The sequence below is a fragment of the Cervus elaphus genome, chromosome 4 (genome assembly GCF_910594005.1).
Source record: "Cervus elaphus chromosome 4, mCerEla1.1, whole genome shotgun sequence".
NCBI classification, from domain to species: domain Eukaryota; kingdom Metazoa; phylum Chordata; class Mammalia; order Artiodactyla; family Cervidae; genus Cervus; species Cervus elaphus.
The window spans coordinates 48,495,876-48,508,778 of record NC_057818.1 but is presented as its reverse complement, the minus strand read 5'-3'; the positions used below and the strand labels follow the sequence as shown (position 1 = coordinate 48,508,778).

The 12,903-nt window shown below is 52.2% G+C and overlaps 1 protein-coding gene across 5 annotated transcripts in view; it reads right to left on the bottom strand.

Moving 5' to 3' along the window:
- RYR1 (ryanodine receptor 1) overlaps nt 1–12,903 on the bottom strand; it is a 125,310-nt gene that overhangs the window by 64,384 nt on the left and 48,023 nt on the right. For all 5 annotated transcript variants that reach the window (XM_043894492.1, XM_043894498.1, XM_043894483.1 and 2 more), the window contains exons 38-54: nt 11,956–12,102; nt 9,081–9,354; nt 7,964–8,078; nt 7,746–7,878; nt 7,049–7,143; nt 5,342–5,477; nt 4,905–5,091; nt 4,704–4,812; nt 4,210–4,330; nt 3,947–4,116; nt 3,433–3,653; nt 3,260–3,350; nt 2,204–2,344; nt 1,633–1,796; nt 1,458–1,536; nt 1,115–1,204; nt 289–429 (exon numbers count right to left, since the gene is read on the bottom strand). In XM_043894492.1, coding sequence (XP_043750427.1) covers nt 289–429; nt 1,115–1,204; nt 1,458–1,536; nt 1,633–1,796; nt 2,204–2,344; nt 3,260–3,350; nt 3,433–3,653; nt 3,947–4,116; nt 4,210–4,330; nt 4,704–4,812; nt 4,905–5,091; nt 5,342–5,477; nt 7,049–7,143; nt 7,746–7,878; nt 7,964–8,078; nt 9,081–9,354; nt 11,956–12,102 — 2,414 coding nt within the window. The remainder of the gene's footprint in view (nt 1–288; nt 430–1,114; nt 1,205–1,457; nt 1,537–1,632; nt 1,797–2,203; nt 2,345–3,259; nt 3,351–3,432; nt 3,654–3,946; nt 4,117–4,209; nt 4,331–4,703; nt 4,813–4,904; nt 5,092–5,341; nt 5,478–7,048; nt 7,144–7,745; nt 7,879–7,963; nt 8,079–9,080; nt 9,355–11,955; nt 12,103–12,903) is intronic.

Below are 12,903 nucleotides of genomic sequence, written 5' to 3'. Positions count from 1 at the left end.
TTTATCCCCTCCTTGCCACCTTTCCTTAAAGGCCTGCCTCTAAGCCACCCTCTGCTCTTCTGCCCTCTGCAGTTTTTCAGGCTCCAGATCTCTTAGCCTGCACCCCTCTCCTGGCCTCCCCGCTACCGCTGACCCCACTTCCTTCCCTTGGGCCCTTTTCCCTCTCTCGACCCCACGTCCTACCTGGCCCCACCCCTCCTGGCCCCGCCCCTTCTAGCCGCTCTCCACCGCGTCGTGACCCCACCCCCCGCCCCCGCCCCGCCCGCCCGCCCGCCCGCCCGCCTCCACCTGGGCGCTTTGTGATATCTTCCGGGTTTTCTTCTTCTCCGTCTTCTCCTCCTCACCCTCCCTGGCTTTCTCTATCGTCCATTCCCAGGCAATCATGGCCTTCAAGGACTCCTTTATGGGCCAGCGGTAAATCTCTTTGTCCTGGGGTGCACAGGAGGGAGCGGAGTTAGTGGAACGGGGTGAGAGGGAGGGGGAGGTAGGACCTCCTGGCTCAGCCTCATTGGCCACCAGGGTCCCAAGAAGGGGAAAACCCTTGACAGCATGTCTAGGAAGTGGTCCAGTCCGAATTCAAAACCAAGTCTCTTACCTGCCCTGTAACACAGCCTCCCAAACAAGTTCTTATCATCCCATGCTACACATGAGACTCAGAGAAGTTAAGTTGTATGGTCAAGGAATCAAACCTAATCCCTCTGACTGTTTCTAAAAGAAGACACACCAGGAGTCCGTGATCTATGGGAGGCAGTCAGGTTTGCCAGAAGGCAAAGTCCATAGAGCTGACTCATTAGAAAAGACCCTGATGCTGGGAAAGACTGAGGACAGGAGGAGAAGGGGGCTACAGAGGATGAGATGGTTGGATGGCATCACTGATTCAATGGACATGAGTTTGAGCAAGTTTGAGATAGTGAAGGACAGGGGAGCCTGGCATGCTGCAGTTCACAGGGTCCCAAAGAGTTGGACACAAATGAGCGGCTGAACAACAACAAAAGTCCATGGGTGAGGAACTCCAATCCACAGATCCAGCTAGATCCAAGCCTATGAAGCTGCCTCCTCCTCTCTGAAGCCCCCAACTTTGGACCCCCAACTTTCTGTCCCAAGGTTTGGTCACCTTCTCTGAAAAGGTCTTGTAGGGCCTCAGCATGGGATGGGTCTTGAGTTCCTCATCTATGTTCTCCCCATAGGACCAGTTGTTCTGGATCTGAAGGATGAGATGGGACAGGTGGGGACAGTGTCACTATGGAGTTGAGGGTGGGAGCAGGATGAGGGGTGGACACCAGCCTGGGGAACACTGAAGGGGAGCCCTGGAGGGGTTGAGGGCTCCAAAAGGAGTTATGGGTCTCAGGGAAATCTGGGGCCCTCGAGGAGGATCTGGGTCTGGGGGAAAGCTGAGGTCTTGAGGAAGGTGGGCAAGGGTGGGGAGTTCCTGGGGATGGGAGGATCCTAATGCTGACCTTGTCAAAGGCCCACTTCTCGTGTGTGTACTCCGCGAACTTGTTAATGAAGGAGTCCAGCTTCTCTGGGATGATCACACTATTGGGGGGATGGGGTCACCAGATGTTGGATCTGGCCCGTCCTTCCATCTCTGAAACCTCCTTTCCCCAGCCCCCCACTGCCCGCAGGCCTCACTTGAGGGTCTCCACAGGCCGAGGATCAAAGTTGCCTTCAGCATCCACCGTGGCCTTTTTCTCAGCCTTGGATGAGTATGAGGCATCCACGTAGTCCGGGGGCAGGGCCCCTGCGATGGCACACAGGCAGGGCATAGCCATGCGGTACAACTCTTGATCATATTTCTGGGGAATGTGAGGGGGGCAGGGTGGGTCACTGCAGGCCTGGCTGAGCCTTCCAATTCTGGAGCCCCAGGACTTCAAATTCACCCCTCCAATAATCAACCCTCTTTCTCAAGTCCTCAGACCTGAAGTATGGTCTCACTCTGAAACTCAAACCTCAGACCCACCCGGACTCTCAAAGCACCCCTAATTAATCCTCTCCAAGCCCCCAAACTAGAGTCCCCCATTCCCTCTTCCATGACATTCAAACCAGAGACCCAACTCATCATAGATCCTCCTAGATCCAGACCTGCAGAACTGGGGACGCATCCCTCCCTGAACCTCCAAACTGGGCATTTCATTTTGGATCCCTGACTTCAGATCCCAAGCCCTCCAAACAGGTTTCTTTCAGGAGCCCTGGGTGCTCAGACCTTATGGGCCAGCGAGTCAAAGATGCCCCAGAAGAGTTTACGAGTGAGGTGCAGCTCTTCCTCCGAGGTGACCCCAAAGTTGGCCCAACCTGTGGGGAGGCAGTAGTACTTCCAACAGCGCTCATAGTGGTTGGTGAGGAGCTGGGTGGGAGCAAGAGGGGGACACACAAATGAGGGAGACATAAACAGGTGGTAGGCAAATGAAGGCCTAGGGAGGCCCAGGGTGCCACTGATTTTAAATTTTAAATTTAAATGAAGGAGGTGTGGATCATGCAAATGACATGCTAATAAGAGAATTATATGCATATTGGGAAGTGATCCTGGACAGTTTAAATTTGGCACTCTTATTCAGAATTGGGATGGGCATTAAATCAAAGCTGGATTTGCTTTACACAAATAAGCATGCGGATATTAGTCCATGGGAAGGGTCGTGTGCAAATGGGCATAAAGATGAAGTGATCTGTCTTTATGTGAATTAACATGGCAAGTAGAAACATACTCAGTACTCCATGCAAACATATGGTAATTGGGGAGAGAGCCTCTACTATCCAATATGCAAATTTGAAATGGGCTGATTTAGATGTATTGTGCAAAATAGTTAAGATATGTGAGTTGGGGGTATCTCCTTAGGCAAACAAGCATGCAAATGAAAAAATAATAGGCGAGACAGTGAAAATATGTAGGATAGCTGTGGTACTGTTGATTCAAGTAAATGCTCTCATTTGAATAGCGGAAGGCTGGTGGTCTAAGCATGTGAATAAGCTTACTGATTAGAAAAAGCGGTGCGTCCCACACAAATATATGCTAATTAAGGGGGGCTGGCTCACTGCTGGGCGAATTAAACTCTAATTGGGGAGTGCTAGAGGCACCAATGACGCAAAGTGAATGACCTGGGAATCCTAGTATGAAAATAAGAATATTAAAGAAGTTTCTATGCGGCCTGCTGCCCGAACATTTGCAGGTTAACCGGCCCAGGCGATGTGATACTGAAAAGCTGCAGAGCAAGGCGGTGGGTGGAGCATGGAAATACGCAAGCGGAAGCGGGCTTGCCCTCACCTTGAGCGGCATCTTGGCGAACTCGTTAAGGATGGGCACGTCGAACACCAGGCGCCGCAGCAAGTGCTGCAGCATGGACGGGCGGATGTACCTGCGGGGACACGCACAGGGCGGGGTTATCTCTCCCCAGGGCCCGCCCCACTCGTGGCCCCGCCCACCTGGCCCCGCCCCACCTGCAGAGCGCCATCAGGCATTCCTCGATGACGTCGCGTTGCGCCTTGGTGAGCGAGCGGCCGCGGGACAGGCGGTACACCGTGTGAAGCATGGAGTCCACCATGATGGCGCGATGCTCCGTTCCCGCAAACAGCGGCGCACATTTGGTGATGAGCGGCAGCACCGCCAGGCACAGGTAGCGGTTCAGGGCCAGCGCCATCTCCGTCGTGCTGAAAGTGGCCTGGGGCGCAGGGTGGGGACATCAGGTCCCCCGTGCCTGCTCCTGGGGTTGCCCTGGCAACTCAACCAGCCAGGCCTCTGATCTTCGCCCCAAACCTGCTCCTCCCAGTCTCTATTACCCTTATTACTTTGGACTAAAAAAATTTCAAACAAATACAAAAGTCCAGGAGTCAATTAATGAACCCTCATTACCAGATTATCCAGATAACCTCATTACCCAGATTAGACTGTTCTGCAGGCGTTCCGATGACCCATCTCAACTGTGGAGGCCGGGAGGGTGGCCAGGATACTCACCGTGTCCAGCGAGGCAGCTGCCCGCATGTCGGGCAGGAATCCCACATCCAGCACGTGCAACAGGAAGTCCTGGTTCTCAATGCCATATACCCGGTCCAGGAAGAGCACCATCGAAGCCTTGTGGTCGGGCACAAAGGATGCTGACATCTTTGGTTGCACCAGGGCCCCGTCTGTGGGCAAGGAGACTGGGATCAGTGCTGCCCTTGGGGCCCCTCTGCTTCCTCCCCAGCGTCAGTCCCTTGCTGAGTCCCGCTCCTCCGCACCTTTGCCCAGGGTGGGGATCTGCAGCGGGAGGCTGATGATGCCCACGAGGTCGTCCAGGGGCACAAGGGAGCGCAGGATGGCACGGATCCGCAGGGCCTCACCCTTACCGGCTTGAATTAGCTGGAGAGGGGAGGTGGGCATGTCATCGGGCATCCCACACCACATTTGCTCATTCCATCCCTTCCTGACCCACTGGCACATAAAGCAGGACCCTGTCTGCTGGAGTGAATGCTAGAATTTCCAGCCCTGATCCCTCTGCCTGTGCTGTTTGCCTGTAGCCCTGACAAGCCCGCTTTCACTGCCTGGTCTCCTCCACTGGACTGGGAGGTCCATGAGAGTGGGGCCACAGGCTCTTAGTTATTGGTGTGTCCCCTGCGTTGCCTGGCCCAGGACCAGCCACACAGCAAGAGCTAAATCAACATCACTGAATGTCTGAATGAAGAGGTTCAAGGTTGGCCATGCCCCGAGCCCCAGCCGGGGCTTCAGGTCTCACATGCATCTCTGGCGCACAGCGTCCCAGCAGGTCAATCAAGGCTGCGTAGAAGGACATGATGGCATGTCCCAGGTGCACCCGGTTTTCTTCGGGGGGCTCCTCCCCGAAGCTGCAGGAGAAGGCGGTGATGTGAGGAGGGGGCCGCATCAAGGGGATTGGGGAGGGTGGTTTGTTCTGTCGAGGAGAGGTCGGGAGACTCACTGCTCGCGCCGCCGGTCCCTACGGACGCCTGGGCCATCCCGCGCAGGGTCCTCGGAGATGCGGATGGCCTCTTCGATGGTGGCCAGCAGCCCCGAGCCGCCCTCGCCCCGCAGGGCAGGCCCAAAGCACTCGGGCTTGCGGATCAGCAGCCGCACCACCACGTTGGCATTCTCCTCCACGCTCTCACCTGGTGGCTCACAGGGTCACGAGGCCTCTTGAGCCACTGCCCAGGGTTCCTCCCTGGGCGGCCCTCAACCTGGCACCTCGGGGGTGAACTCCAGGCCCCCGTTGACCTCCAGACCCTGCCCTGTGCCCACTAGGAGGCACCCCTGCCCAGGCCAGGCCTCTGGCCTAGAATATGGACCACACCCAAGGGAGGTTTGACCTGTGACCCCGCCCCCAGCCTACCGCCCTGTTACTTCCATCTCCCGCCTCACCATTGACAAAGACAGCGAAGCGCAGGAAGTCCAGGTAACGCTCGCCACCACAGGGGTTCCAGCCGATGTCTGGGTATCCTTTGGCCAGGAGCATGGGGCAGCTTTGGAGGCCACAGCCAGCCAGGTAGGACACCACCTGGGCGTAGAGGGAGGCTCAGCCAGGGGCTCGACCCACACTACCTTCTTCCCCAAGGCTCAAGTCCCTGTCTTCCCCAGGACTTCTGCCATCCGATTGTCTCTGGATCCCTCAGCCAATAACCCTCATCTTCCACCATCATCTCCCCCCTGGACCATCGCAGCCACCTTCTCCCTGGGCTCACTGTTCCCTTAAACCCCGTCTGTCCCCCACACAGTCAGAGGGACCCTGCAAATACCGTGATGCCATCTCACTTAGGGCTATGCCCAAAGACCCTCCATATAGCCTGCCTTTGTCACCTCCCTCCCCTCACCTCCTAGCACTCACCCTGTCTCCCTCTGCTACAACCACACTGGTCTCTTTGCTGTTTATCAAACTTGTTGAGTTCACTCCTGCCCCAGGGCCCTTGCACTGGCTGTTTCCCAGCTTGGAATGCTCTCCTTCCCCCTCCATGTCCGTATGGCCCCTGTCTCCTTCAGAACTTTACCTATCACTTTCTCAGTGAGGCTTTCTGTGACCACTCTTGTCTAAATTTGGGCACACCCTTCCAACACTTGATATTCCTCCCTTGTTTTTTCCTCCTTAACACTTGCCACTTGCTAATACACCATGCATGTGTGCATGCTCCGTCACTTCAGTTGTGTCAGACTCTTTGCGACCCCATGGATTGTAGCTCACCAGGCTTCTCTGTCCATGGAATTATCCTAGCAAGATTACTAGAAGTGAGTTGCCATTTCCTCCTCCAGGGGATCTTCCCGACCCAGGGATCGAACACGCATTTCCTGCAGCTCCTACTTGGCAGGCAGATTCTTTACCACTGAGCCACCTGGGAAGCCCTTATTTTATATATTTTACTTATATATTTACTTATATATATATATATATATTTACTTATATATTTTCTTATTCATCATGTTTATTTTACATCTTCCCAACTAGAATGTCAGCTTCACAAAGACAAGGATTTTTTACCATCTCAATCACTGTCATACCCCTATTGCCTTGGACAGGTCCTGACACATAATAGGAGCTCAATAAACGTTTGTTAAATAAATTATTTAACTGTCAGAGAGTGTGTACTGTTTTGTAAATGCTTTTGTGGGTTAACTCATTTAATCCTCAGAACAACTACATGAAACTATTTCTATTATATTCATTCTACAGATGAGGAGATGGAAGCCTGGAGAATTAAGTCACTAGTCCAAAGCCACACAGCAAAGGGGGGCAGTGTGGAGAGTTGAACCTAAGTTGCTGAACTTCACAGCTGCTGCTCTTTACCGCTATACACAGAAGCAGGGAGCGCAGATGGCCAAGAAACATGCAAAGGCCACATGGCTGGGGAGGTGGGGCGTGGATTTTCACCCAGCCCTGGGGTCACAAAGAAGCAGATACAACTGAATGACTAAGCGCACACACACACCGTGACTGAGTGACTAGGTCCTGTTCCTTTCCTGAGATTATTCCCCTTGTGATTCAGTTCTGGATCCTGCACAACAGCACCCCTAGAGTGTATCCCAAATCTGCAGGTGCCCCAGGAGGTCAGGTGCGGGCCAGGCCTCTTCCCTCCATACCTTCTCCAGATCCTGCTCCTGCAATGCCAAGGCCAGCTCATTGTTGTCGATGACAGAGGCAGCTGCCACGTCCAGGGGAGTGGAGCCCTGCATGCCTGTGGGGGAGAGAGGCAATAAGAATGTTCATTAGAGGTGCCTGGCTGACTGTCTTACTTTTGTTTATCTCATCTCCTCCAGGAAGACTTCCTTGACCACCTCTTTCCCAGCCTGGGTCAAGTGCCTCCTCTGACCCATGCTTCCGCATCCCAGGCCTGAGAAGTCCAAGCTGTCTCAGTCCAGGATGCGTTTGTCTTCCCCACTCCACTATGAGCCCCATGAGGGCCAGGCCCAGGGCTATCTGGGTATCCCCAACACTACTCATTACAGGGCCAGATTTGGGGTGGGTTGAGTTCCCCAGGTGGCATTAGTGGTAAAGAACCTGTCTGCCAATGCAGAAGACATAAGAAATGAGGGTTCGATCCCTGGGTTAGGAAGATCCCCTGGAGGAGGGCATAGCAACCCACTCTAGTATTCTTGCCTGGAGAATCCCATGGACAGAGGGGCCTGACAGGCTACAGTCCATGGGGTCACAAAGAGTCGGACATGACTGATGTGACTTAGCATGCACACATGCACATTTGTTGAATGACTGAGTGAGCCAGTGGAGAGTGGGGCCCGGCCTGGATGGACTGCCAGGAGTGGGCTCAGGGCTTCTTACCCAGGCCAATGCCGCTGTTCTCCAGCAGGTAGCTCAGGTGGTCGAACATGGAGCGCTGGTTCTGCCGGCTGATGCGGCAGAAGTAGCAGAGGAAGCGGCAGCAGCTCGTCACCATCTTGGGGAAGCGGATCTCCTGGGTGGGCAGGGTGGGCCGGTGGTCAGTGCCTGCCCCCCTTGGCCCCCTCCCCTGAGCTCCCTGGGCCACACAGCCCCCTTACCTTGGATTCACCGCCCCCAAGGACGTTCACCATGACCTCCATGACTGTCTCGTGCATGCCCAGTGCCCTCATCAGGTTCGGGTGTTGGTAGAAGACCTTGTTGTTCATGATGTTCCTGTGGACAGGCCGAGTGCATGGGGTCAAGTCCATGGCGAGCCCCCAGACCTCTGGGGGAGCCATCACCTCGACTGTGGTAAGAGTTCACATTTACTGAACTCCTAGTTTGTGCCCGGCACCGCCCCCTTTACTGATCTGAACTCATCCAAGCCTCATGTCCATTCTGGAAGGCAGGAACTATAATTATCCCTGTTTCACAAACAAGAAAACCAGGCAAAGATCCAAGGTGGGCTCCCCTGGGGCAGACATCTTCAGCATGTTGCATGTTGTATTGCCAAGTGCCTAGAAAGGGCCTGGCATATAGTAGATGCTCAACAGATGTTTGCTGGGTGAATGAACATGGCATACTTGACACTGAGTGACTGCTCAAACCTAGTATTGTTGCTATTGGGCTTCCCAGGTGGCTCAGTGGTAAAGAATCTGCCCACCAAGCAGGAGATGTGGGTTTGATCCCTGGGTTGGGAAGATCCCTTGGAGAAGGAAATGGCAACCCGCTCCAGGACTCTTGCCTGGGACAACGAGGCAATCCCAGTCCATGGGATTGGGCTACAGTCCATGGGGTTGCAAAAGAGTCGGATACAGTCCATGGGGTTGCAAAAGAGTTGTATACAACTTAGCGACTAAACAACACACTAGCTCACTGAAGCCACACCACGACTCCGAGAGGTAGGTGTGGCTCTTTCTCAGTTAACAGATGAAGAAATGGAAGCTCAAAAGGTGCAAATCTTGTGCCAAGAGTCACAGGCAAGTAGGAGAGGCTCCCCAGGAGTGAGTGGAGAGGTAAGGGGAGACAGTCTAGCAGCTGGGAGGAGCACACCACCCCGAGGATGGGGCAGAAGTGGGGAGGGGCACGTTTACTGCATCCAGAGGACGTGAGGTGGCGACAAGAGGGAGCCCAAAGGGCTCCGGTCCCTTCCCGCGAAGACGAGCTGAGTCAGGAGAGGGGCGGGGCTCAGCGGGGAAGGGGAGGGGCCTCAATAGGGGAAGGGCGGGGCCTCACCCGATGCTCTGGATCATGAGGTTCTCCTCCTGGGGGCCCATCTGCACGATGAGCAGTGAGCGGATCTGGCCGAGGCACTCCAGCAGGCTCATGGTGTCCTCCACGGAGGAGGGGGAGATGGTGTAGGCCCGGGGCAGGGCGCGCAGCAGCTCCCCGAGCCCATCGTACTGCCGGTGCAGGAGGCTGAACATGGCGCGGACCAACTCCGGGCTCTGCACGTAGTCCTCTTGGGCCCAACGCACCACCGTGTGGGACACCAGCTCTTGCAGCGACTCTGGGAAGGGGACACAGGGTCTGAACGGTCTTCCCAGAACAGGGCTACGAGCCAGAACAATGCAAGAGGGGTCCTTCTTGCCAAAGGGCTTCTCAGTTGGTACTTGTTAAACCCCACCCTACCCCTTCCAGGACTGGGCAGATGCTGGCAGACTCTGTTCTATGGCCCTAAGAGTCTCTTTGTCATCTTCACCCTATACCCAGACCACAGGAGCCCCCTTTTCAAGAGGAAAAAGAATGTGTACCACCAGATGCAAAGTACTAGAGCGCTGTTAGGAGCATCTTTGAAAGCACAAATGTTAATTCCATTAATTCTATAAAGCAAAGTGAGGTGAAAGTCGCCCAGTCGTGTCCAACTCTGTGACCCCATGGACTATACAGTCCATTAAATTCTCCAGGCCACAATTCTGGAGTGGGTAGCCTTTCCCTCCTCCAGGGGATCTTCCCAACCCAGGGATTGAACCCAGGTCTCCCAAATTGCAGGCAGATTCTTTACCAGATGAGCTATCAGGGAAGCCCTTGCTCTGTAAAAATGCAGACAATTTTGGGGACTTCCCTGGTGGTCCAGCGGTTAATATTCTGCACTTCTAATGCAAGAAGTATGGGTTTGATCCCTGGGCAGAGAACTAAACTCCCATGTGCCACAAGATGTGGCCAAAAAAAAAAAAAAACAGCCAATTTTTCATCATGGGCGACAACAGACACAAAGAGAAACTGTGAGGACATTGGTGGCATTTGAAAATAATGTAAAAAATGAACTGTTTTCTTTCCCTGGTGATTTCCCTGGGACCCTCCTCCCCTACATCCAGCATCCATTTCTCTTTCTATCTCTCTTTCTCTCCTGGCACTTTTTCTTCCCAGGATTTCTGGGAAAGAAGATAGATGTTTCCCATGTCTCAGGGTTAGGAGAAACCTTCTTGCACTGGCACTGAATGATGACCTGTGACATGTCCTACCCTGTCCATCTGCTCTATACACTTTGGACCCATCACATCACACTTCATATTCAGTACCTCTCCTGCTCACTTGGCTCCAGCCACGCTGGCCTCTAAATGCACCAAGGATGTTCCTGCCTCAGGGCCTTTGCACAGGCTGTTCTTTCTGTACCAATCATCTTCTCCCAAATCTTTGCATCCTCTCCCCCCATTCTAACCTTTCCATCTTTGTCCCTCTTTCTCTTCTACTCAACTTCATTTTTCTTATTAGCATCTATGGTCATTTGACATTATGGAATATATATATATATATATATATATATATATATATATATATATATATCTTTTGTAATATTCTAAACTCCTTCAGGGTAGAGACTTTGAAAGTTTGTTGTTGTTTGTCACTAAGTCGTGTCTGACTTTTTGTGACCCCATGGACTGTAGCATGCCAGGTTCCTCTGTCCTCCACTGTCTTCCAGGGAGTGTGCTGTGTTTAGTCGCTCAGTCGTGTCCACCTCTCTGTGACCCCATGGACTGTAGCCCTCCAGACTCTGCTCAAATTCATGCCTATTCAGTCAAGTGATGCTATCTGACCACCTCGTCCTCTGCTGCCCTTTTTTCCTCCTGTTCTCAATCTTTCCCAGCATCAGAGTCTTTTCCAATGAGTCGGCTTTTCATATCAGGTGGCCAAAGTATTGGAGCTTCAGCTTCAGCAACAGTCCTTCCAATGAATATTCAGGGTTGACTTCCTTCAGGATTAACTGGTTTGATTTTTTTTGCAGTCCAAGAGACTCTCAAGAGTCTTCTCCAGCACCACAGTTCAAAATCATCAATTCTTTGGTGCTCAGCCTTCTTTGCGAATCAACTCTGTGAATCAACCATACATGACTGCTGGAAAAATCATAGCTTTGACTATATAGACTTTTGTTGGCAAAGTGACGTCTCTGCTTTTTAATATGCTGCCTAGGTTTGTTATAGCTTTCCTTCCAAGGAACAAGCGTCTTTTAATTTCATGGTTGCAGTCACCATCCACAGTGATCTGGGGCCCAAGAAAATAAAATCTATCACTGCTTCCACTTTTTCCCCTTATATTTGCCATGAAGCAATATATTCCCCAGCTCTAACAATAGTGCCTGGCCCAGAGTTGGTCCAATAATTTATTAAATGTTATAGAATAAACTCTGTAGCATTGTCAGGGACTCTGTCCTTGTTATATGGTGCTAATACATAGTTTGTATAATGACCTACTGGCCCAACATTTATCATGACTGTTTTCCTATCCCTCAGCACAGTAATTGTTTCACCAAGAAATAAAAGAAAAACAATGAAAAGCCTTGGAAACCACGGTGGTGCAGGAGTTGCCCCCAGTCCTAGGTTGGAGGTGCGGTTCCCCTCTGGTAGTCATGTGCCACGCTATTTCAACACACACACTGTGCAGCCCCCGTGTTTGGGCCACACCTCCAGGCCTCCTCTCTCACCCCACCCTCCGTTCCTCCTCTCTCATTAATACCACCTGCCCATCCCTCATGCCACTCCTGGGGCCTGTCTTGTAGCCAGAAGCTCCCTAAGCACAGGGCTGCCTGGCCCACCCCCGTCTCTCCAGAAGCTACCTAAGCACAGGGCTGCCTGGCCCACCCCCGTCTCTTCCCTGGTGGCCCAGTCCTCACGGGGTTTGTGCTCCTCGGCAGGTGGTTCCTCCTCCGATTTCTCCTCCTTCTTCTTCACCAGCCGCACCTTCTCCAACAGGCTCATCAGGCGACTGCCCAGGGTGGCTTCTTCCTCTGGTTCCTCCTCTTCCCCCTCCAGCTGAATTCCTGGAGGTGGTCAAGAAGGGAAGGCATGTCATTCATCTGTTTGCTTATTAATCTGCTGGATCATTTACTTCTTTATTCATTCACGTATTCACGCATTTATTTCTCATTCATGTGTGTGTGTTCATGGGGTTTTTCATTTATTTCTTTATATGTTCATCTATTTGTTCACTTATTCATTCTTTGAATTGTTTGTCTTTTACACCAACTATTGCAAGTATCTTCAAAGAACTAAAGGAAACCATGTCTGAAGTATTAAAGAGAAGTATGATGACAGTGACTCATCAAATAGAGACTACTGATAAAGAGGTAGGACTTCCCTGGTGGTCCAGTGGTTAAGAATTCACCTGCCAATGCAAGTGTCTTGGGTTTGATCCCTAGTCCAGGAAGATCCCATATTTTTCAAGGCAGCTAAGGCCAAGGGCCACAACTACTGAGCCACACTGTAGAGCCCACGAGCTGCAACTGCTGAGCCCACAAGCCCTAGAGCCTGTGAAATAAGAGAAGCCACCACAATGAGAAGCCTCCACACTGCAACTAGAGAGTAGCCCCTACTCGCTGCAATGAAGACCCAACACAGCAAAAAAAAAACAAAACAAAACCCAATAATAAAAAGAACTAGATACAAAAATAACTATATAGAAGCCGGTACAATAACTGAAAGTACAATAACTGAAATTTAAAAATTAGAGAGGCACAACAGCATATTTGAGATAGAAGGAGAAAGAATCAATGAACTTGATTCATAGAACAACAAAGGTTATCCAGCCTTAATAAAAGAATGAATAAAAATTAACAGAGCCA